The following is a 25598-nucleotide window of genomic DNA, read 5'->3' as shown; positions in this document are numbered from 1 at the left end:
TATATTCAGTGAATATTCAATAAATGTGCTTATGGCTAGTTAAATCAATTATTTATAGCAAATTCTCATGTTTGAGAATATATTATGTATCCTTGACTATCTGGTTTGTGTTGTCATTACCTATCACTTTTAAATACTTTTCTGGTATTAACAATTTAAAGTGGGGAAAGGATTACAAGCAAATCATTTATTGCTTACTACCATTTGTACATTAAAAAGGAAGGGTTGGAAATAGCATTATCTCTTTCTAGGTTGTTTGTTCTTTAATTTTCTTTTATGCACAAACAAGGATTTTTTTTCTTTTTGAGACGGAGTCTTGCTCTGTTGCCCAGGCTGAAGTGCAGTGGCACAATCTCAGCTCACTGCAATCTCTGCCTCTCGGGTTCAAGCGATTCTCCTGCCTCAGCCTCTCAAGTAGCTGGGATCACAGGCATGTGCCATCATGCCTGGCTAATTTTTCTATTTTTAGTAGAGACAGGGGTTTCACCATGTTAGCCAGGATGGTATCAATCTCCTGCCCTCGTGATCTGCCCGCCTCAGCCTCCCAAAGTGCTGGGATTGTAGGCGTGAGCGACTGCGCCCGGCCCAAACAAGGATTTTTTTTTTTTTTTTAACCCGCCAAAAGTATTGATCTGTTCTCTTTTGCCAAGATCTGTATGCAATGATCTCTCACTTTTCTGGTGTTTACTTATGTCACCCACAACTATCTGGAATATAGGTAAAAAGTAAAAATGCAATCCAAAAAGGCTCTTAAACAATACAGATATATTCAATTAAGAAAAAACAAATTTAAAACAATACTTATTGACTATTGGAGTATGGGCTAGATATTATCCTGGGTCCTAGGGATATAAAAATGAGAAACAGCTTCTACCTTAAGAAACCCCCAGCTCAAAAGTGTGGTCATTGACACATTGATGTTTACCTCAGACGGGAGTCCCTTATTTTCCCACCAAGATAATTTCATTCTAATAATTTTAGAAGCAATAAATTAGATCAAGGTGCTTGTGCTAGCACACTGACCAGTGTCAAGAAATGGCAGCTAAAAACTTGTTAGAGGTGAAGATTCAATAATTAATGATAAAAAGCAGTTACAAAAAGACAAAATTAGCAATTCAGGTACTACTTTCTGAAAAGGTAGACAGACTAAGGGAATTACTGTATTGTGGCACATTGGGATTTTGGGTGTTCACAATAACCTTGAGTTATTCAATCTGAGAAAGTAATAATAATATTTCACATATACTGAGCATTTATTATGTTCCTAATATTGTTCTAAGGTCTTTACATCACGTAATTTATTAACTTATCACAATTCTTTGATATACTCATTGTTATCCCAATTTTTCAGAGGAACCAACTGAGGCACAGAATGTTGTGTAGTTTGTGAAGGACAGGGACACAAATCCGTGCCATCTGATTATGAGCTTGGACTCGTAATCATCGTGTAATTTTACAGATAGATTTTTCTCAAAAATTGTTAATTTTTTGAAGCTTCCCATTGAAAGGGGTAAATCTCAACTGTGCTTTTATGTGGCAGTTCTGAGTCCCAGAAAAAAAAAATCAGCAGTAAATAGAGGGGAAACTACTGGTCCATGGTACATTGGAGGCACAGTGCCAATTTGCAAAATACCTATTGACTTGTCAGCAACTCTGATAGCAGTTCCTTGTTGGTTTCCCATGTAACATATCATTTTAGAGTACCAGTGAAGCAGGCTGTGTAACATATCATTTTAGAGTACCAGTGAAGCAGGCCGTGTAACATATCATTTTAGAGTACCAGTGAAGCAGGCCGTGTAACATATCATTTTAGAGTACCAGTGAAGCAGGCTGTGGCTTGAGAAACGTGCCTCCTCAGTAGAGCAGTGTAACCTAGTTCAAACCCTCCTGGGAATTGGTTTTAGCTGTATCTCTGAAAGAGAGATCACACTTAGAGACACGTAATAGAAGCACAGTTACAGCCCCTATAGTTTTTGTCAAGCAGCAAACTGAATGGTGTTCTGAATATGAAGCACCAAATCTGAGTGGTGTACGGTGTTCAAGAATGAGTAGGAGAACAGAACCAAAATGGAGTCTGTGGGAAAGTATTGTAGAGGAAAGGAATGAGAGCATTACACAGAAGATTCAGAGGAAGGAGTTTCTCCTGAAAATGTGTTGCTCCAGAAGAAAATGTTTAAAAATTCACCAGTAGCATACAAGAAGATACGATATCTATGAAGGAGGAACAGATACCATAAGGAAAGAAAGGGAAGAAGTGAAAATTGTCATAAGGAAATCGTAAGGAAATCAAAAGTACAATAGCAGACTTAAGATCACATAGGAGCTGGTTGGGTTAGGTCAGATTTTGTAAAGAATAAAATCAGCAATATGAAGGCAAGGCATAATGACCTTTCAGACTGCAAAAGAAAGGGACAAAGAATCAAAAATTTTGAGGAAGGTGATATTAAGGCAGAAAATAGAAAACCAGTATATAACAACTGATATTTCTGAAGGAAGGCTCAGAATAGTAACACAAAAATAACTAAAGATATGAGAAAACTTTTCAGAAGGTCTGTGTATGTAATTTTAAAGATTTCACTCTTTATTGGCTAAAAATCAATACAAGATTAAAAAATGTTTGAATTACAGTACAAAGAGAATGATTTTTATAAATGTCCAGACCCCAGGGGGAGGGGAAAGCAAAGTTTAGATGACTTTAGTCTTCTTATTTGCAAATCTAAATGTCATAAAACAATAGAGAAACTTAACGTATGCTGTGTTTTAGGCCAAAATGTTGTGACCTAAGAATCTTATACCTACAATTTCCTTCGTGTGTAAAGGCAACAGAATGACATTTTTGAATGTGCAAAGCCTCAGAAGATATATCACTAGGATATTCTTTTTGAAAAATAAAATTACTGGATGATGGACTTTAATCAGCCTAAGGATAAGCAAAAGATCAAATCAAACAAAAAAATACTCAAGAATGAAAAAGTACTGTTGAATGCCAAAATTAAAATAGAGATGAATTTAAATATTTATTGTGTACACAATATAAACAATGGAAATGTCAGAAAAGAATCTTGAAAAAGAAGGTATGTAAAGTTAAAACAATTTAAAACCTCTATCTGCCTCGGCATCTCAAGATTATATAAAAGAAAACCAAAATGACTAGGAGAGGGAGAAGTAAACGTATGCCAAGTTATTATTTTAACAGGGTAGAGGTATTAATTTTTAACTTGCTAAATATTAGAGGGATGTAAGTTAAAAATAATTGTGAAATATTTATGGCATCATTAGTGTAATTAAAATCTGCTTCCACAGACAATGTCCTTCACAAAATACTAGCAAACCAAATTCAACAGCACATTAAGTGATCAGGCACCATGACCAAGTGGGTTTATTGTTGGGGTGCAAGGATTGCTCAAGATAGGTAAATCAATAAATGTGAGAAATGATGGCTGACCAGATGCAGCTAGAAAGAATATCTGCCACCAAGGGGCTAGGACATTGGGAAGACTGGCGCATTCCAAGTCAATCTTCAGAGGGAAGTTATTGAGAATGGACAGAGGGAGGACAGAGACACTGGGCTGAAAGGGGAGGAAGCTGGGAACCCTGCATGGGGCTGCCACGCACTGGGTCTTCTTGCTGGCTCCTAATGTCTCCTGGGGAATGGGTGAGTTGAGCAGGCAAGAAGCGAGCTGCTCTTGCTTTGGACCTCTGGAATCCTGGCAGCAGAAGACCCCATGACCCCTACACTTGAGCTGGCAAGGAGAGTTGCTTAGAGAGATGGTTGGGGCAGGACTCCAGCCTGTACAGAGCCCAGAGAGTTTTGATGCGGGAATGTGTGCAGGGGAGCATGGCTGGGGATGCCTATTCCCTCAGGCTGGCCATGTTCCTCTAGGAGACTCTAGCCTTAAAAGAATTGTTGAACCTGAACAGAGCAGATGGGGCCAGTCTTACCTGAACTCTCCCATCTGCTGGCCTCTCCTGGGGCCATAGCCTGGCTTTGCCTGCTTACAGTGCAGTCTCAGATGCTCAACCAGGATGCCTCCCTAGGGCCCTCATCATAGCTCCTGTGCTGGCAGACTGTGCCAGATTGTCAGAGAGCTCCAGCAGAGTGGCCCCCACTGACATGCACCGGCCCACTCACACTCTCCCTCTACTGCAGCCTCCCCCATGCTGCTCTACCAGCAAGCACTCACCCATGGCCATCCCCCTATTGCCATATTGGCACATGTGTGCATGGGTGAACCTTGCCCTTCCATGCTGGTGCGGTGATGTGCGTGCATCCCACTGCGCCATTGCTGCCAGCATGAGTGTACCCGTCCCCCACGTGCTGCTGTGTTGCAGTGCTGCCATTTCTGGTGTGAAAGTACTCAGGGAGGCCAGTGGCCCTGCCTCCCACCACCATTGCCACCAATGTGAACATGCACAAGGAGTTTGCCAGCCCCACCCCAGCCAGAAACCCACTGCTATGCCAACACTGCCACCAGTGTGAATGCACACACAGATACCAGTGACCCCTTCCCTCCATGGTGCCACTGCTGCCACTGTGAACGCACATACAGAGGCTGGCAGTTGCTGGTCTACCAGTGTCCCACCCCAGCTGGCAAGGGTGAACGCTGATGTACTACCACTGCTGCTGGCACATGCAAACAAGCATGAATCACATTGCCACTGCCTGATGAAGCGCTTTGGCTGGCACCACTCATTGGAGTATTGTGGTCATTGGACCAGAAACACTTTGGCCCATTGAACACAGCAGGTTCCCAACTTTGAGGGACCAGAGAACAAAGCCAGTGACCTGATACCAGCCCCTTACAGTTAGAGTATACAGTGTGGGAATATTGAGCTGAGCCTTGGCTCCTCAAAGTCTACTAGAAATGAAGTCAGTCGATGGAACCCACCTTATGCCACAAACCCCCAAGGACATCAATGGAGATAAAAGCAAAAAACAAAACAAAACAAAAACCCCACCATCCAAAGGACAGCAACTTCAAAGGTTGAAGGGACATGAGCCCACACAGATGAGAAAGAACTAGAGCAAGAACTCTGGCAACTCGAAAAGCCAGAGTGTCTTCTTACCTACAGACACCCACACTAGTTCCCCAGCAATGGTTCTTAACCAGGCTGAAATGGCAGAAGTAGAATTTAGACTATGAATAGGAATGAAGATGACTGAGATTCAGGGGAATGTTGAAACCCAATCCAAGGATTATAAGGAATACAATAAAATAATATAGGATATGAAATATGAAAATGCCATTTTAACAAAGAACCAAACTTTCCTGATAGAGCTGGACAACTCACTTCACGAATTTCAGAATACAATCACAAGTGTTAACAGTAGAATGAACCAGGCTGAGGAAAGAATATCAGAACTTGAAGAACAGCTATCTGAAATAACTCAATCAGACAAAAATAAAGAAAAAAAAAGTAAAATGAAAACAACTTCAGAGAAATATGGGACTATGTGAAGAGACCAAATCTATGACTTATTGGTGTCCCTGAAAGGGAAAGAAAGCAAGTAGCTTGGAAAATATACTTCAGGTTATCATTCATAAAAATTTCCCCAACCTTGCTAGAGAGACTAACATTTACATTTAGGAAATTCAGAGAACCTTTGCAAAGTACTACACAAGAAGACCATCCCCAAGACACATAGTTATCAGATTCTCCAAGGTCGAAATAAAAGAAAAAATATTAAAGACAGCTAGAGAGAAGGGGCACGTCACCTACAAAGTGAAGCCCATCAGGGTAACAGCAGACCTTTCAGAAGAAACTGTACAAATCAGAAGACATTGGGGGCCTATAGTCAGCATTCTTAAGGAATAGAATTTTCAGCCAAGAGTTTTATGTCCCACCAAACTGAGCTTTATAAGCAAAGGAGAAATAAGATCCTTTTCAGACAAGCAAATGCTGAGGGATTTAATTACCACCAGACCTACCTTATAAGAGGTTCTGAAGAGAGTCCTAAACATGGGAAGGATAGACTGTTAACAGCCACTACAAAAACACACTTAAGTACACAGGCCAATGACACAATAAAGCAACCACACAAACAAGTCTGCATAATAACCAGCTAACAACATGATGACAGGATCAAACAAGCACATATCAATACTAACCTTGAATGTAAATGGGCAAAATGCCCTAATTAAAAGGCACAGAGTGGCAAGTTGGATAAAGAGGCAAGACCCAATGGTATGCTGTCTTTGAGGGACACATCTCATAGGCAGTGACACCCATAGGCTCAAAGTAAAGAGATGGAGAGAAATATACCAAGCAAATGGAAAACAGAAAAAAGCAGGGGTTGCTATTCTAATTTCAGACAAAACAGCCTTTAAATCAACAAATATCAAAAAAGACAAAGAAGGACATTAAATAATGGTAAACTGCTCAATTTAACAAGAAAACCTAATTATCCTAAATATATATGCACCCGACACAGGAGCACCCAGACTCATAAAGCAAGTTCTTAGAGACCTATGAAAAGACTTAGACAACCACAGAATAATGATGGGAGACTTCAATACCCCACTGACAGTATTAGTCAAATGTCAGATCATCAAGGGAGAAAACTAACAAAGATATTCGGAACTCAAATTTGACGTTTGACCAAATGCATGTATAGACATCTACATAACACTCCACCCAAAACAACAGAATATATATTCTTCTCATCCGCACATGGCACATACTTTAAAACCAAGCACACAATTGGACACAAAACAATCCTCTGCAAATAAAAAAAGCAAAATTATACCAGCTACACTCTTGGACCACAGTGCATTAAAAATAGAAATTAATACTAAGAAAATCACTCAAAACCATATAATTACATGGAAATTAAACAACCTGATCCTGAATGACTTTTGGGTAAATAATGCAATTTAGGCAGAAATCAAGAAATTCTTTAATGAGATTAAAGATAAAATGTACCAGAATCTCTGGGATATAGCAAAGGCAGTGTTAAGAGTGAAGTTCATAGTGCTCAGCACTCATATCAGAAAGTTAGAAAGATCTCAAGTTAACCACCTAATAGTACAACTAGAGCAACCAGAGAAACAAGCAAACCAACTCCAAAGCTAGCAGAATATAAGAAATAACCAAAATTAGAACTGAACTGAAGGAAATTGAGATGTGAAAAACTATACAAGAATACTTCCCAATACTGAACCAGGAAGTAACTGAATCTCTGAACAGACCAATAAAGAGTTCCATAATTAAATCAGTAATAAAAAGCCTACCAACCAAAAAAACCCCAGGACCAGAGGGATCCACAGCCTAATTCTAGCAGATGTGTAAAGAAGAGCTGCTACGATTCCTACTGAAACTATTCCAAAAAATTGAGGAGGAGGGACTCCTCCTTAAGTCATCCTGTGAGGTTAGCATCATACTGATACCAAAACCTTGCAGGGACATGACAAAAAAAGTAAGCTTCAGGCCAATATCCTTGAATACATTGATATAAAAATCTTCAACAAAATACTAGGAAACCAAATTCAGCAGCACATCAAAAAGCTAATTCACCACAATCAAGTATACTTTATCCCTGGGATGGAAGGTTGACTCATCATATGCAAATCAATAAATGTGATTCATCACATAAACAGAATTAAAGACAAAACCCACAGGATCATCTCAATAGCTGCAGAAAAGGCTTTTGATAAAATCCAACATCTCTTCATGTTAAAAACCCTCAACAATCTAGGCATTAAAGGAACATACTTCAAAATAATAAGAGCCATCTATGAGAAACCCACAGCCAACATAATACTGAGTGGGCAAAAGCTGGAGACATACCTTTGAAAACCTCAGCAAGGCAAGGATGCCCTCTTTCACCACTCCTATTTAACATACTACTGGAAAACCTGGCCAGAGCAATCAGGCAGGAGAAAGAAAGAAAAGGTATCCAAATAGGAAGAGAGGAAGTCAAATATCCCTGTTTGCAGATGATATGATTCTATGCCTAGAAACCCCTATAGTTTTTGCCCCAAACTCCTTGATCTGATAAACAGCTTCATCTGATAAAAAAAACTACATTTTTTCAGGATACAAAATCAATGTACAAAAATCACTAGTATTCTTACACACCAGCAACATCCAAGCTGAGAACCAAATCAAGAATGCAGTTCCATTCACATTAGCCACAAAAAGAATAAAATACCTAGGAATACACCTAACCAGAGAGGGGCAAGATTTCTACAATGGGATAAAAAACATTGCTCAATGAAATCAGAGATGACATAAATAAATCAAAAAACATTTCATGCTCATGGATAGGAAGAATCAATATTGTTAAAATGGCCATACTGCCCCAAACAATTTACAAATTCAATACTATTCCTATCAAATCACCAATGACATTCTTCACAGAATTAGAAAAAACTGTTTTACAATTCATATAGAACCAAAAAAGAGATTGAATAGCCAAGACAATTGTAAGCAAAAATAACAAGCTGGAGGCATCACATTGCCCGACTTCAAACTATGTTATAAGCCTACTGTAACCAAAACAGCATGGTACTGGTACAAAACAGACACATAGATTAATGGAACAGAATAGAAAACCCAGAAATAAGGCTGCGTACCTTCAACTGTGTGATCTTCAGCAAAGTCAACACAAACAAGCAATGGGGAAATGACTCCCTATTCAATGAATGGTGCTGGGATAACTGGCTAGCCATATACAGAAGATTGAAACTGGACCCCTTCCCTACACCATAAGCAAACATGAAGTCAATATGGATTAAAGACTTAAATGTAAAACTGAAAACTATAAAAATCCTGAAAGTTTACCTGGAAAATACCATTCTGGATATACAAAGTGGCAACGATTTACAATCAACAGAGTGAAGAGGCAAACTACAGAATGGGAGAAAATATTTGCAAACCATTTATCTGATAAGGGACTAATATCCTAAATATATAAGGAACTAAAACAACTTTATAGTAAAAACACAAATAACCTGATGTTTAAAAAAATGGGCCAAGGACTTGAATAGACACTTTTCCAAAGAAGATATACAAATAACAGGTATATGAAAAACTCGACATCATTAATCATCAGGGAACGGCAAATCAAAACTAAAATGAAATATCACCTCACACTTGTTAGAATGGCTTTTGCTAACACACACACACACACAAACCCCAAAGGGATAACAAGTGTTGGCCAGGATGTGGAAGAAAGAGAGCTTCTATACTCTGTTGGTGGGAATGTCATTATGGCAAACAGTATGGAAGTGTCTCAAAAAATTAAAAATAGCACTACCATATCATTCAGCAATTTCCACTTCTGGGTTTATATACAAAGGAAATGAAATCAGTATGTTTAAGAGATATCTACACTCCTATGTTCATTGCAGCACTATTCACAAGAGCCAAAATATGGAATCAAGCTAAATATTTATCTGTGGATGAATGGGATTGACCTAAGTGTTCATCTATGGATGGAAGAAACTGTGGTATATATATACAGTGGAATACTATGCAGCCTTAAAAAAGAAAATCCTGTCATTTGCAATAACATGGAAGGTCCTGGAGGACAAGTACTGCATTGTCTCACTTATACATGGAATCTGAAAAAGCAATCAAACTCCTAGAATCAGATAATAGAATGGTGGTTACCAGGGGCTGGGTGGGGAGGGATGTCAGGGAATGGGTAGATGCTGGTTAAAGGGTACAAAGTTTTAGTTTAGGCTGGTCAGAATGGCTCATGACTATAATCCCAGCACTTTTGGATGCTGAGGGAGGTTCACTTGAAGGCAGGCATTTTATACCAGACTGGGCAACATAGTGAGACCCCGACTCTAAAAAAATATGATCCAGGTGTGGTGGTGCATGCCTGTAGTCCTAGCTACCTGGTTGGCTGATATGGGAGGATCACTTGAGTTCAGGAGTTTGAGGTTACAGTGAGCTATCATTGTGCCACTGTACTCCAGCCTGGGTGGTAGTGAGACCCTGTCTCAAAAAAAAAAAAAAGTTTTAGACAGGAGGAATAAGTATCTGGAGATATAATATGGTGATTATTATTAATAATAATCTGTAGTGTACTTGAAAATTGCTAAGAGAACAAACTTTAAATGTTCTCATCACAAAAATAAGTATACGTATGATATAATGAATATGTGACTTAGCTTGATTTAATATTTCTACAATGTATACATATATCAAAACTTCATGCATATCATGTATATACGATTTGTCATTTTTCAATTAAAATAAATTTTAAAAACACCATGTTGTATACCTCAAAGATGTATAATTTTATTTGCCAATTATATGGCAATGAAGCTGGAAAAGTCATTTTCTGTCTCTGTGTGTCAATCTGTCAGAACATGGAGGAGTTGAGGACAGTAACAAAAATGCCATGTATAAAAAGTAACATAAAAAATTAGGAAACAGGAAAAAATGGCATAAATAGTATTTAGTGCTAGCAATAAATCTAAGAAAAAAAATGGATGATTTGGGCCAAATTCAACTTGCGAGAGAACCTGACTAAAAAAGAATTAAAGCAAAAGGCAAGGTGAATATGTATAAGTAAACACCAGTGTAAGATAACATCTCACATACTAGTTTCTCCCTTTAACTTTCTTCCGAATTGTCCTTCCCCCACCCTTTCGCTTGAATACATTGACTTTTCTCTGTGTGTTTTCCCTAAGTTGGTGGGTGATTTTTCACTTAAATTTTATTTTTTACTGATATAAAAACATGTTTCCAGGATCTTTGTATTAGGTCATATCTGAATTTCATTTTGAGGTTTTAGTCTCTGACTCTCTACATTAAAAAGACTAGATTTGCATTGAAATGGTGCTTTTGTTGCTTTAGCAACGTTTGTACTCTAGTGTAGTACACTTACTATGTGCCAAACACTGTAATACATATTAGGGATCCAAAATAATAGTTTAACACTTGAACATGGTAAAAACTTGAATAGCAGACTTCTTTTTCCTGCATGTAAGATAAAATAAATGTAGTGGCAAAAATTTGCAAGGCAAGTTGCTCTTTCTCTTTCTCATAAGACAAATAGTCTTTGTGAGATACTTTAAATTTACCATTTAAAATATGGGGGAGGGTGGCTACAGGTTCCTAATTCTCTTGCTTTTTCTTCTCTGCCTCTGAGTGTATTCTTACTTTTGAGATTATCATCATAGAAGCCCATAGAAGCTTTTCGATATTATCTTGGAAAATTTCCTGTCTACCCTCACTTTCTTTCAGTTTATAAGCAAACATTGATTTTATTAATTTATTTATTTACTAAAACACTGAGAGCAGAAGTCCAAAAGAATTTTAAAAAGAAGAGGTTAAAGATACGGTTTGAGTTAAATAGGTCTCCATTTAAACTGATATAAATAGCTAACTACAGGTATTTTTGGCTAGCCCTGATTCAGTGTTTGATATGGTTTGTCATAGTGTATTTATGTTTTGTTGTTGTTCTTGTCATTTCTCTCTTAAACCTGTTGGCCACTCCATTTCACTTTCAGCCTTACCTTGCTTACCAGCAGATCTGTAGCAGGTATTCCCACCCCACCAAGTAACTTGAGCTTTCCCACCTCCCAGCTGGGCTCTGCATCCTCAGTTGCCATGTATGTGGAGCCATGGCTGCTGTTTCATTCCTTCCTTTTCATCCAGCTGTACCAAAGTTTCCCTTTTACATTTTAAGATCTGTAAAATGTCCACATTGGGTATGTTTATCTGCATATGCATATGAAGAGCTTTTTGTGAAGACAATTTTTTTTTTTTTTGAGATGGAGTCTCACTCTGTCACCCAGGCTGGAGTGCAGGGGTGCGATCTTGGCTCACTGCAACCTCCACCTCCTGGGTTCAAGTGATTCTCCTGCCTCAGCCTCCTGAGTAGCTGGGATTACAGGTGCATGCCACCATGCCCGGCTAATTTTTGTATTTTTAGTATAGACAGGGTTTCATCATGGTTGTCAGGCTGGTCTCAAACTCCTGACCTTGTGATCTGCCTGCCTCGGCTTCCCAAAATGCTGGGATTATAGACGTGAGCCATCATGCCCGGCCGAAGACAAATTTTCATTTAGCCCTTGTTATTGATGCTGCCATCTCATTTACTCAAATGATCCACATTTAGGAAAGAGGTAGGCATGGTGGGGGGAGGGGGAAGGGGTGGCAGTTTTCTTCCAAACTCAGTAAATGGTTATACAAATTATTCCCAGCAGTGGAAGAGAAGACCATTTCATCATAACCATTACGTGTTCAGGGAATATAGACACATTATTTATTGTATTCTCTTGAATCTTTTAAGGTTCCTTTTCTTTGATTAAAATATAATTTAAAAAATCTAAAGTATTCCTTTTTTTATTTTCTTTTAAGTTATGAATTTATTTTAAAAGAATTCACCTGCAGGTAGACTCAAGAAATTCACTTTGAACAGAAAATAGGTATTTGAGTATAGTATTGAAATCATTCTATGGTAGACCAAGTTTCTATCTTGAAATATCTAAATCTAATTTTATATTAAAAATGGATTTGTGGTCACTGTTTCATTGTTTGTATGTCTCTTTGAAGTAAACTTTACTTGTCTTCCAATAAATTTTCCATGTTCTTGTCATGGCAGGCTCATGACTTGCAGAGTGAACTTGATAAAGGAAAAGAAGATACTCAAAAGAAAATTCATAAATTTGAGGAAGCTTTGAAGTGAGTAAAATTGTAATGCATTTGATTTAAAACTACCCTTTATTAAACTGTGAGCCAAATTAAGTAACTGGGACCTAAACACTATATTTTTATAAGAGCTTTGCTATGGATTCGTTTGCATCAGTTTTCCATCACAAATCTCTATCTTCAGGATTTTATTACTAGCCAGTAATTTTTTTTTAAAGAAAAATCAGTTCAGCTGTTTTTAAGTGATAGGAATGTAAAAAAATAGAACTTAGTGGTTTCAGATGCTCTCTCCCTCTTAAACGAAAACAGATTTTTTTAAAAATGAGATTTAGGTCTTAGGACATTTAGAAATTCCTCCGTAGATTTTGTTGAGCAGTTTGGGAAATGAAATGTTCCAGTTGTTATATTTGAAAATGAATTACTATACAGGCATTATTTAGGAAAGAGTTTGCCTTATGATATACTTAGTATTTTAGTGTACTTAGGCATACATTAAAATATTAGATTTTATTCGTCTTCTCCATTCATTTACTAAATTGATTGGGCTCTCCTATTACTAGGTTTGACCTTGCAGTTGTTAGCTGAAAAAGGGACTGTTGTGGGGTGGGGGGAGGGGTGAGGGATGGCATTGGGAGATATACCTAATGCTAGATGACGAGTTAGTGGGTGCAGTGCACCAGCATGGCACATGTATACATATGTAACTAACCTGCACATTGCGCACATGTACCCTAAAACCTAAAGTATAATAATAATAAATTTAAAAAAAAGAACAAACAAAAAAACACATTGATTCGTTTAGATAACTTAAAACATAAATTATTGTGAGGTCTGAACTCAATAAATATTGAGTTCCCATCGTGTGTCAGCCAGTGTTCAGTACATTCCCATAGAACCATATAGTCTAGTTGGAGAGATATTCAAGACATTTGGCAATTTGGTACAGAATGATAAGAGTTTAGTTGGAGGAAGGTCAATACGGTGACTGACCCAAGAAAGTGATTTAAGAGGAGAAGCTTTCTTGAGCTCAGTATACCTAGCTAACTCCCAGAGAATCAGTAATTTTATTTTACTTGCTTCCCTAAACCTCCAAATAAGAATGACTTACAGAAAGGCCAAAAAGAATACCCAAGATCAAACACATTTAGTATCGAATTCGCCTGGGAAGATTGCATAACCATTCCTTCTCTCTCACTTTGCTTGTTAATAAAATATATTGGCTCAGTGCCTGAATAGAACATTTTAATGTGATTTATAAACTATGGTATCACAAGACATGCATGTTTTTATCTACAGAGGCACTGATTTGTTTACCTTGTCAATATGAATTAGATGAAATCAGGAGAGAACAATAATATTCATTAGATATTAAGTCAAATAAATATTGAACAAAACTAGGGCAACCTTGCTTTCTTTTTTTGAGATGGAGTCTCACTGTGTCACCCAGGCTGGAGTGCAGTGGTGCGATCTCAGCTCACTGCAACCTCCGCCTCTTGGGTTCAAGTGATTCTCCTGCCTCAGCCTCCTGAGTAGTTGGGATTACAGGCACGCACCACCACACCCGGCTAATTTTTGTATTTATTTTTTTTTAGTAGAGACTGGGTTTCACTATGTTGGTCAGGCTGGTCTTGAACTCCTGACCTCGTGATCTGCCTGCCTCGGCCTCCCAAAGTGCTGGTATTACAGGCGTGAGCCACCACACCCGACCCAGTCTTGCTTTTTTTAATGGATAGGATGCTCTCTATTCTTCATTAGTTCATTTTTTCTTTTTAAAATAATTAACTACTTTCTTCATGAAGATTTCTCCATGAACTTTATGAAATTTACCATACTTTTTCTCTCTTGTTCTACTTTGCCTTTGTTCTTTTCAAATTTCTTTATCCTTTCTTCATTTCCTCATTGGTTTATTGATTTATATTTTATAAGTCTAAGGAAGGGGTAATTTCTTTCAATCAGCAGTCCTCAAACTTTTTGGCACCAGGGACCGGTTTCATGGAAGACAATTTTTCCATGGATAGGGTGGGTGGGGAATGGTTTTGGGATGAAACTGTTCCACCTGAGATCATCAGGCATTAGATTCTCATAAGGAGTGTGCAAGCTAAATCTCTTGCTGGCACAGTTCACAATAGGGTTCACGCTCCTGTGAGAATCTAATCTGACAGAAGGCGGAGCTCAGGTGGCAATGCTGGCTCGCCCGGGGCTCACCTCCTGCTGTGGCCTGGTTCCTAACAGGCCATGGACCTGTGTGGTGCCCAGGGGTTTGGGACCTTTGCTTTAAATAGCAGTAAGACAACAAATATTTGTTTAGTACCTACAATGTTTACACATTGTAATATCATACTAAAGGAAATAAAAGGTTTAGAATACAGCTCAAGATGTAATGATGTTCTTAATGATTTTCCCATCCAGGTTAGGCATTTGAAGTGCTTAGAATAACTAGGTATTAACTTGTTGACCATAACAGCAATTAAAGTTCAGAAAGATCGTTTCAGTGTGATAGTAGGAGTTTATGTATATAACAATATAGTATCTTTTAGTGGTGCTAGTAGATAGTCAAAGAGCCCTGAAGTTTCTGCAGTTTTCTATATACAATATAGTCATTTTCTGAGCCAAGTAACCCTCTTTAGGTACTTCAAAGGTCTTTGCCAAAATACTGAATTTTACTTGGAGTTAAAAGAAGATATTTTAGAATGTTAAATAAAATTCTTCTGTAGATTATTTATCCATCTTCCATATAGTTAATACCTTCATTTTGGCTAAATGTCTGGATGATCTTAACAGTACAGTACCCAGCATAGTAATAATAATGTAGTCTGAAAGTAAAAGAGTAAATTATTGTGAGGTCTAACTTCAAAGTAAACAGCACAAGTTGGCTGTTTTCCCAAAGGAGAATATTGTGACTGCTACTGCTTTTGAATCTAAGAATAGCATTAGATCTGTTGGCCCAGAGACAGTTCCATTTTGCTACAAGACAGCTTTGTGATGTAGAAATTTGCCTTGACTATTAACAGAATTTTTTCTTTAAAAATACACAAAGATGGAAAATCTCAGTTTTAGAATGTAGTGTTATTCATCCATGTAGTTATTCTTTCTTTCATTCATTTAATACAGGTTTATTTCTTCTGTGCATGTTGAATATATAGTAGAGAGGCTATCAGAGAAAACCGGGATATATAAATATGAATTTATATACATATAAAAACATGATACATGCTGTATAAAGCAAAATACTTTAAAAACATAATAAGGTAATAATCAATAAGATGGACTGGTAATGGGAGGCATCTTAGAGAGGGAAAAGTCTTTAACTGAGTTGTGAAGGAAAAGTGGAGAATAAATTATCCTGGGAGTTTGGTCCCATCCTCTCCTGTCTCTCTAGAGATGCTGACCTCTACTAGTTTTGTCTCTTTCTTTTCTATTTCCCAGCTCTATTTCTTCACCTTGTTACATTACCAGATATATTCCTTCCATAGAATATCTTTCCTTTTTTCCTGATGACTTCTAAGTGTCAAGTTCTTTGATTCTCTTAGATTATAGAATTTTGTGACCATGTAGGGATAGTCTTGTGAATTGGGATGATATATAATGTGTTTGAGATGTTGATGGAAAAGTTGAGTGGCTTTATTCTGACACAGTAATTGTATCAAAGACAAAAAGGCTGGAAATTTTTCTATGAGAGGATGATGTGCTTGATATTTATACTCTCTCCAAGCAGTTGAAACTGTCAACTCATCTTTGGTTTAGAGCTCAATTTGATATTTCAGAACCTATCATTATTTAAGAAGGAGGATTGTAGTTAGCATTTTTCACTTTAAATGCTAACTCCTTAAAGCTAATTTGCCTGTTGCTATTGTTTCTAAAAATGAAACTAGTTTAATGTTGTTGCCTTACTATTCTTTTCCATTTTTGTTCTACATATGTATTAAATACTTTTGCTTCCTATTTCGTTTTTTATGTAGAAAATAATTTTAATAACCTCCAGAAATGGAAAGTTATCTGAAACTTTAATGGTATGAGTTGTACATGTTCATTTTTCATTTTTCAAAGATAAGTAATTAAAGCATATGGGGAACTAAATAGACTCTAATGAAAGGAAAATGATGGTATAAAACCAAATAATTGTATTTTCGGAGGAGTTAAAATTCATAAACAACAAATGTGGATAGTATAAGTTTGGTTTATTCCTTTTTCAATATTCTTGTGTTATCAAATTTAATTTTTAAGTTTTTGGTGCTGTAAACATAATAGATAATTATTTTGAGACAGTGTATAGTCTATTTTAAAGTATTCAATTAAAACTCCCAAAACCATCTTTTTGATTAACTTTTTCAAACTCCGTTTTTACAATAAAATACAAAAATGCCTTAACATATTTATTCTGATATTTTAAACTCTTTTTGCGTTGTCATAAACATTCTAAATATTTTTAACTCTGACACTAATATGGACAAGCTTTCTATTTTTCAGTTAGTATTAAATATATGTACAGTAGTAGTTCACTAGAATATGAAAAGAAACACAACCTACAGAATGGGAGAAAATATTTGCAAACTATGCATCTGACAAAGGTCTAATATCCAACATCTATAAGGAACTTAAACAAATTTACAATTAAGAAAACCCATTAAAAAGTGGGCAAAGGACATGAATAGACTTTTCAAAAGAAGACATATATGTGGTCAACCATCATATGAAAAAAAGCTCACACAGACCACACTGGTTTGCTGCCACCGCTGCCACCATCGTGCCAGCCCCTCAGGTCTCCCCGAGGCCAGGTAAATGCTCCAGAATGGGAGACAAGCCCATTTGGGAGCAGACTGGATCCAGCTTCATTCAACATTGCTACCAGTTATTTGATAATGATAGAACCAACTAGGCGCAATTTACATTGACGCGTCATGCCTTATGTGGGAAGGACAACAGTTCCATGGAAAGCTGCCATTGTAGAGAAGTTGTCTAGCCTTCCATTCCAGAAAATCCAGGACAGCATCACAGCGCAGGACCATCAGCCCATGCCAGATAGCTGCATCATCAGCATGGTTGTGGACCAGCTTAAGACGTGAAGACCCCATCATGGGGTTCCACCAGATGTTCCTATTAAAGAACATCAGCGATGCTTGGGTTTGCACCAATGACATGTTCAGGCTTGCCCTGCACAACTTCGGCTGACCTCCTCTCAGCCAGGCACGCTGTTTCCTCCTCCCTCCTCTTCCCAATACTATTCCCGCTCCTCCAGATGCTCCAAATATCATGGACAAATGAGCAGTGCCACGGTGAGAGTGGGCACAGTGCTCTGCTGCCACTGAGGTGCTATTCATGATGTTTGGACGCTAGACTAGTTGCATCTACGGGAGAAGTTTGTGTTGTACCAGCGCATGCCTTGGAAAGACTTAAGTAATGCAAAAGGTTGTCCTTTTTTTTTTTTTTAATCTACTGACAAGTTGCTCTAGTAATCCAAAGAAGTGAAGGAGAAAGCAGCTGCCTCGCCACCCAGACATTGATTTGTTCAGATGTTTCAGTGCCTCATGATACAATAAAACCACAAACATTTTCTTAACAGTTTTAAAAAAAAAAGCAAAAAAGCAAAAAAGCTCAACATCACTGATCATTAGAGAAATGCAAATCAAAACCACAATGAGATACCATCTTACATCAGTCAAAATGATTATTACTAAAAAGGCAAAAAATAACAGATGCCAGTGAGGTTACAGAGAAAAAGGAACACTTATACACTGTTGGTGGGAGTGTAAATTAGTTGAGCCATTGGAAGACAGTGTGGCAATTCCTCAAAGACCTAAAAACAGAAGTACCATTCGACCCAGCAATCCTATTACTGAGTATATACCCAAAGGAATAGAAAATCGTGTTCTATTATAAAGACACATGCACATGTAAGTTTATTGCAGCAATATTAACAATAGCAAAGACATGGAATCAACCTAAATGCCTATCAGTGATAGATTAGATGAAGAAAATGTGGTATATATACACCATGGAATACTATGCAGCCATAAAAAATAATGAGATCATGTCCTTGGCAGAAACATGACTGGAGCTGGAGGCCATTTTCCTTAACAAACGCATGCAGGAACAGAAAACCAAATACTGCATGTTGTCACTCATAAGTGGGAGCTAAATGATAAGAACACATGGACACGTAGAAGGGAACAACACACACTGGGTCCTATGGCAGGACGGAGGATGGGAGGAAGGAGAGGATCAGGAAAAATAACTAACAGGTACTAGGCTTAATACCTGGGTGATGAACTAATCTGTACAACAAACCCCATGACACAAGTTTACCTATACAACAAACCTGCACATGTACCCCGGACTTAAAAGTTAAATAAAAAAAAAATGCTTTCAGGATTATATCACTTAAATAATGAGTAAATATAGGAAAAATAATTTACTAATTTCTGGCCGGGCGTGGTGGCTCATGCCTGTAATCCCAGCACTTTGGGAGGCCGAGGCGGGCAGATCACGAGGTCAGGAGATCGAGACCATCCTGGCTAACATGGTGAAACCCCGTCTCTACTAAAAATACAAAAAATTAGCCGGGCGCTGTGGCGGGCGCCTATAGTCCCAGCTACTCGGGAGGCTGAGGCAGGAGAATGGCGTGAACCCGGGAGGCAGAGCTTGCAGTGAGCTGAGGTAGCGCCACTGCACTCCGGCCCAGGCTGGAGCGAAAGAGCGAGACGCTGTCTCAAAAAAAAAAAAAAAAGAATTTAGTAATTTCTATTGGAGTTCATTTCAGCAAGTAAATATTTCCTGCATTTATAAAACACTGATACAGTGAAAGTACTATAAGCAATGATGAATAAAATATTTGTCTTTACTTCTAGAACAGACTTAAAATGACTTATAAACACATATAACATGTAATTAAAATATAACAAACGTGTAGAGAATGGTAGATATTATTGTACTAGATATAAAAGTATTTCTGTATTTAAATCCTAAATTTGCTTTGACTTGAACTCTTTTAGGTGGTTTGGGAACAGTTCGAATTTAGTGTGGGTTGAGAGCATGGACTCTGGACCCGGTTGTCATCTGTCCAACTTCTAGCTTAAATTACTAACTGTGTGACTTTAGGCATGATGCTTAATTTCCATGTGATTCAGGCTTTACATCTGTAACATGAGGATAATAATAAGATAATAAGATGTTCCCTCTAAGATTATTGAGAGGCGTAGAAGAGTTAATATAAAGCATTTAGAATAGTGTCTGTTATATATATGTATTATTAATATTATTATTATAAGGACTATATTATATACGTGTATTAGCTCTGTTTACTGAGTTTCTCATTGCCTTATAAAATCATATAAACAGGTTTTCCAGAAGAAGTAATCTTTTCCTGACATCAGTTTTTTTTAAAGAAAATAGCTTTATTGAGGTACAATTCTCACACCATAAAAATAACTTGTTTTAAGTGCACAATATATGATTTTTAGTAAATTCACAGAGTTTTGTGTTTTGTAACCATCACCATAACTCAATTTTATAACATTTCCTTTTTTTTTTTTTTTTTTTTTTTTGAGACGAGGCCTTACTCTGTCACCCAGGCTGGAGTGCAGTGGGCTGCTCTCGGCTCACTGCTACCTTGACCTCCCAAGCTCAAGTGGTCTTCCTGAGGAGCTGGGACCACAGGCATGTGCCACCATGCCCAGCTAATTTTTTGTATTTTTGGTAGAGACAGGGTTTCACCATTTTGCCCAGGCTGGTCTCAAACTCCTGGGCTCAAGTGATCCATCCATCTCAGGCCTCTCAAAATACTAGGATTACAGGTGTGAGCTACCACCCCCAGCCCAATTTTAGAACATTTCTATCACCCCAAAAGGGTCCCTCATGGCACCAAATTTTAAAATAAAATAATGGTTGTTTTTTTCTGACAAGGTCTTCAATAGTCATTTTGCAGAAAATACAGACTATTTCTTATTTTGACTTTCAGTAAAAGCTGAGTTATTATATTAAGATGTGCTTTGGCATATTGTAGAGACCTAAGCTAAGGTAGCCTTAATATGTTGCTTCCTAGTTACTTTGCTTTCCAATATTTTAACTTTGATACAAGGGTGAATTTAGAAAAAAGATTGTGTGTGTGTGTGTGTGGGGGGGGGTTGTTTAGGGTATGTGTATAAATGCATTGAAAGGGATTTGGCCATTATATAAAAACATACATATATATATATGTATGTTTTATAGCTTATGACAATAATAAAGACAAAATAAACCAATAAAGTTTTAGAAGGAAGAATTATAATAAAACGTTAATAGTAGTTAAATATTGTATGCTCACCCTAGTTGGGAAGCATATGAGGTTTTAAAAAATTTATTTATGTTTTGCATATACTTTTAATTAAATGTGTCTGATGATTCCTCAAAGTCCTGAGATGCTTTCAATTTGTCCCAAATCACTTAAGCCAGTAAGGGGTGGAGCAGAGTGTAAACCAGGTTTCTGGAAATAGCTAAAAGTCTATTTTGAGTTTTTGACTCAGCAGCCTTCTGTGTATTTCATATAATAAATGGAGAGTTGTCAGGGATGACACACTTTTTTTTAAACAGGTGAGAGTTTTTCTCGCCTAGAATGAAAGGACACCCTACCACAGCCATTAAGAGATGCTATTAGGAGGCTTATGGATTATAGAATAGGAAAGAGCTTTTTAATAAGTGTACGATTAGGATTATTATTATTATTTTAGACGGAGTCTCACTCTGTTGCCCAGGCTGGAGTGCAATGGCATAATCTCGGCTCACTGCAACCTTTGCCTCCCAGGTTCAAGCAATTCTTCCTCAGCCTCCCGAGTAGCTGGGACTACAGGTGCACACCACCACGCCCGCCTAATTTATTTTGTATTTTAGTAGAGACGGGGTTTCACTGTGTTGCCCAGACTGGTCGTGAACTCCTGAGCTCAGGCAAGCCATCCATCTCAGCCTCCCAAAGTGCTGGGATTACAGCTGTGGGCCACCGCGCCCATCCAGGATTTTTTAATGAAAAGAAAAAGTATTCTCCATGTAAGAGGCTTCAGGCTTTCTTCTTGTGTGAATTCATGTGTAATACATAGATTCATCTTCTACTTTTAATTTATCAATCTTACGTTGTAAACTTGAATCTGATTTTAGCATACTTATTTTGATTCCTAAATATCCTAACATTTCAGGGTAAGTAAATCTCATGAATGAACTATACTTTAGGGAGATTATCCTGGCAGGAATGAAAATATAAATTTAAGTAATGAGGAAGTGGAAGCAGGAAAATAAGGAAGATGAAGCTATCATAATAGTCCATGTAAGAGACAGTGGACTCTGGGACAGTGGTGAGCCCGTGATGGAGAGGATGGATGCAGCCACAGCGGATCAGACGTGCCAGGACAAGGAGCTTCTCTGGTACTCATCTGAGTACCTTTTCTTCATCACAGTTAATCAACTTTGACAAATAATTTCTAAGAGATAGCTGATGAAAAGCTGCATTGTTTTATATTTTTGTTCCATATAGATATAACATAGATTGAGTAAATGGAAATCTGAAGTATAAATATTGATTTTAAAAATATTTTCTTTTAAATTCAGAGGGTGCATGTGCAGGTTTATTACATGGATATATTGCATAATGGGGGGGGGTTTGGGCTTCTAGTGAAATACTGAATTTTTAAATACTGCTTCATGATTTATAAAGATACAAATATAATGATTTTAAAAACTTTGAAACACTGGAATTTAACATATTGTATTACACACACACACACACACACACACACACACACACGTATATTTTTCCCCATGGTGTAGGATTTGAGTCAAAACATGCCATGATGAAAAAATATTTAGGAATTGTATTAGGCTGTTTTCATGGTGCTGATAAAGACATACCCAAGACTGGGTAATTTATAAAGAAAAAGAGGTTTAATGGACTCACAGTTCCATGTGGCTGGGGAGGCCTCACAATCATGGCAGAAGGGGAAAGGCACTTCTTACATGGCAGCAGGCAAGAAAGAATGAGAGCCAAGTGAAGGGGGTTTCCCCTTATAAACCATCAGATCTCGTGAGACTTAATCACTGCCACAAGAACAGTATGGGGGAAACCATACCCACGATTTAGTTATCTCCCACTGGGACCCTCCTGCAGCACATGGGAATTACGGGAGCTAGAATTCAAGATGAGATTTGGGTGAGGATGCAGTTGTTAGGGTAAAAATCAGACATTTTTTAAGAGAGAAATTTCAATAAAACTTCAGAGATAAATTGTTTTTAGCTGTTGCTGTTTATTGTATTGCCTAATAAATGCCCAGAATGCTCTGAGGACTGAATAAGCCCACTGAGGGAAGTGCTGGGTGGGCCCTGGAACAAGAGCACTTGTCCTGGGTGACTTTTTGGTGCTCTAACTGGAGACATATCAGGGACCAGAGATGGAGCAGTAGATTTTGAACTATACTTGAACCTCAGCCAAGGGAGCTGCTATCTGGAGAACATCTAGGTGTACCCTCTTCTATTTTCCCACCTATATCGAAGATGTCTATTTGAACAGAATCCAGTTCTCCTTTGTCCAACATTTTGTGAAGTTTTAATCTTTGATGATAAATTTACCCACTTCCTTGTCCCCAAGGAAGGAAGACCAAAAACAATCAAGGCCAGGTTAGAATTCCGAGAGGAATGGGGAATAAAACTTGCCTCCCCACCCCCCACCCCGCCCCACTCCAAGAACTCTTCAGCCTTTCCATTTTCTTTTAATCCCTAACAACACGGGACTCTGATGATCAGGCTCCTTGCTGAATTCAACTTGAAACCCGAAGGCAAGGGAGCCCTTCGGGTTTGATGGAGATCAAAAAGACTCACCTCTGGGGCGCAGAACTGGGTGGAAAAGGGTAATGAGTGTGCCGAAGGGGCACATGAAAGATGTTTAGTTCAGGGGTTGATGGTGGAGCCCTTAGAGGCAGCATTCTCACTTGTGATTAGGCCAATGGCACCAGAGAGAAAGAGAACCGAAAGTGGCCCCACAGCAGGCAGGGATACAAATGAACTGCCCTAAATGGTCACTTAGTATTGTAATCACTTGACAGGGAGTGTTGAAACTGGAATGTTCTTTTCCTTTCAAGGAACTGCCATGAGTGTGTTCTTTTTTACATGTTTGGTTCTCCATGTGTTTCCTATTTTCCCCCACATCCTATTCTCCTAGAACTATTTTGCTGTACATCGTGGACAAAATTCCTATTAGAAGTTAAATGAGGGTTGTGTGCAATGGCTCATGTCTGAAATCCCAGCACTTTGGAAGGCCAAGGCAGGAAGATTGCTTGAGGCCAGAAGTTTGAAACCAGCTTAGGCAATGTAGCAAGACCCCATTTCTAAAAACAACAACAATATTAGCTGGCTGGGTGGCACATGCCTATAGTCCTAGCTATTAAGGAGGCTGAGGCAGAAGAATTGCTTGAGCTCAGCAGTTGGAGACTGCAGTGAGCTATGACCACGCCACCATACTCCAGCTTGGGTAAGAGAGCAAGACCCTGTCTCAATAACAACAACAAAAAGAAGCCAAATGATGTTTTGAGGTCCCACAGATTGAGAGGTAAACCACATATGTGGTCAACTCAATGAAAGCCTAACTATGCAAGGGAAAAAGTGCATGGTGACGTTTCTGGACTTGCACTAATCCTGTCCTTTGAAATCTTACTGTCACGCCCAGATTAGGATGTTTATTTCATCTCAGATTATGGGTTTTAGAAAACACCCTAGCCAGAAGCCGTGCTGGCCATGAACTGGAGATGTCTTCTGCTCATATGTATCTGATATTGACATATAACACCCCTTTTCTGACTCCATGTAGTTTTTTTCCTATGAACCAAAGTTTATTGAGGGGACTCATCCTGCAGTCTCATGGTTTTTATAACTTTCTATTGAAGTATAACATACATAACAAAAAGCACACAAACTGAACACACCCATGTAAGCAGCTCCTAGATCAAGAAGCTGAATATTAACAGCATTGCAGAAGCCTCCCTCTCGAGCCCCTAACCGTCACTGCCCCACCTTCAAGAGCAGCCACTATTTTGACTTTTTATCTATTTTTGAACTGCACATAAATAGAATCATATAGAATGCAGTTTTTTATGCCTGGCCTCTTTTGCTCAATATTTAGGTTCGTGAGATTCATTTATATTGTTGTGTATCATTGTAGTTTTTACATGCTCGTTTGTTGAATAGTGTTTCAAGGTGAATATACCACCATATATTTATCCATTCTACTGTCAATATTCATTTGGGCTGTTTCTGGTTTGGGGATATTATTAATAGTGCTGCAATGAACATTCTTATATGTTTCTTTTGGTAACTAAATATACACACTTCTGCTGCATATATATCTTCATCATGCTTTTATATTTTGTTAAGAATACACATATTATACCCAAAGGAATATAAATCATTCTGTTACAAAGATACATGCATACATATGTTCATTGCAGCACCATTCACAGTAGCAAAGACATGGAATCAACCCAAATGTTCATCAATGATAGACTGGATAAAGAAAATGTGGTACATATACACCATGGAATACTATGCAGCCATAAAAAGCAATGAGATCATGTCATTTGCAAGGACATGGATGGAGCTGGAAGCCATTATCCTCAGCAAACTAATGCAGAAACAGAAAACCAAACACCACATGTTCTCACTTATAAGTGGGAACTGAACAATGAGATCACATGGACACAGGGAGAGGAACAACACACACTGGGCCCTGTTAGGGGATGAGGTAGGGGAGGAAGAGCATTAGGAAAAATAGCTAATGCATGCTGGGCTTAATACCTAGGTGATGGGTTGATAGGTGCAGCAAATCACCATGGCACACATTTACATATGTAACTAACCTGCACATCCTACACATGTACCCTCGAACTTAAAAGTAAAAATAAAAAAAAGAATACACATATGTGGGAAGAATTAAGCCTTCCAGTTTACCCAGGAGCTTGAATTTTGAATTTTGGTAG

The 25598-nt window shown here is 38.1% G+C and overlaps 1 protein-coding gene and 1 pseudogene across 40 annotated transcripts in view; both read left to right on the top strand.

Moving 5' to 3' along the window:
- CEP112 (centrosomal protein 112) overlaps positions 1-25598 on the top strand; it is a 598860-nt gene that overhangs the window by 180287 nt on the left and 392975 nt on the right. For all 40 annotated transcript variants that reach the window (XM_054456162.2, XM_063656440.1, XM_063656450.1 and 37 more), the window contains one exon: positions 12569-12648. In XM_054456162.2, coding sequence (XP_054312137.1) covers positions 12569-12648 — 80 coding nt within the window. The remainder of the gene's footprint in view (positions 1-12568; positions 12649-25598) is intronic.
- Positions 17405-17797, top strand: LOC129016668 (nuclear transport factor 2-like; annotated as a pseudogene).

The sequence above is a fragment of the Pongo pygmaeus genome, chromosome 19 (assembly GCF_028885625.2).
Source record: "Pongo pygmaeus isolate AG05252 chromosome 19, NHGRI_mPonPyg2-v2.0_pri, whole genome shotgun sequence".
Taxonomy (NCBI): domain Eukaryota; kingdom Metazoa; phylum Chordata; class Mammalia; order Primates; family Hominidae; genus Pongo; species Pongo pygmaeus.
The sequence above is the reverse complement of the archived record's forward strand: the minus strand, read 5'-3'. Positions and strand labels throughout refer to the sequence as shown.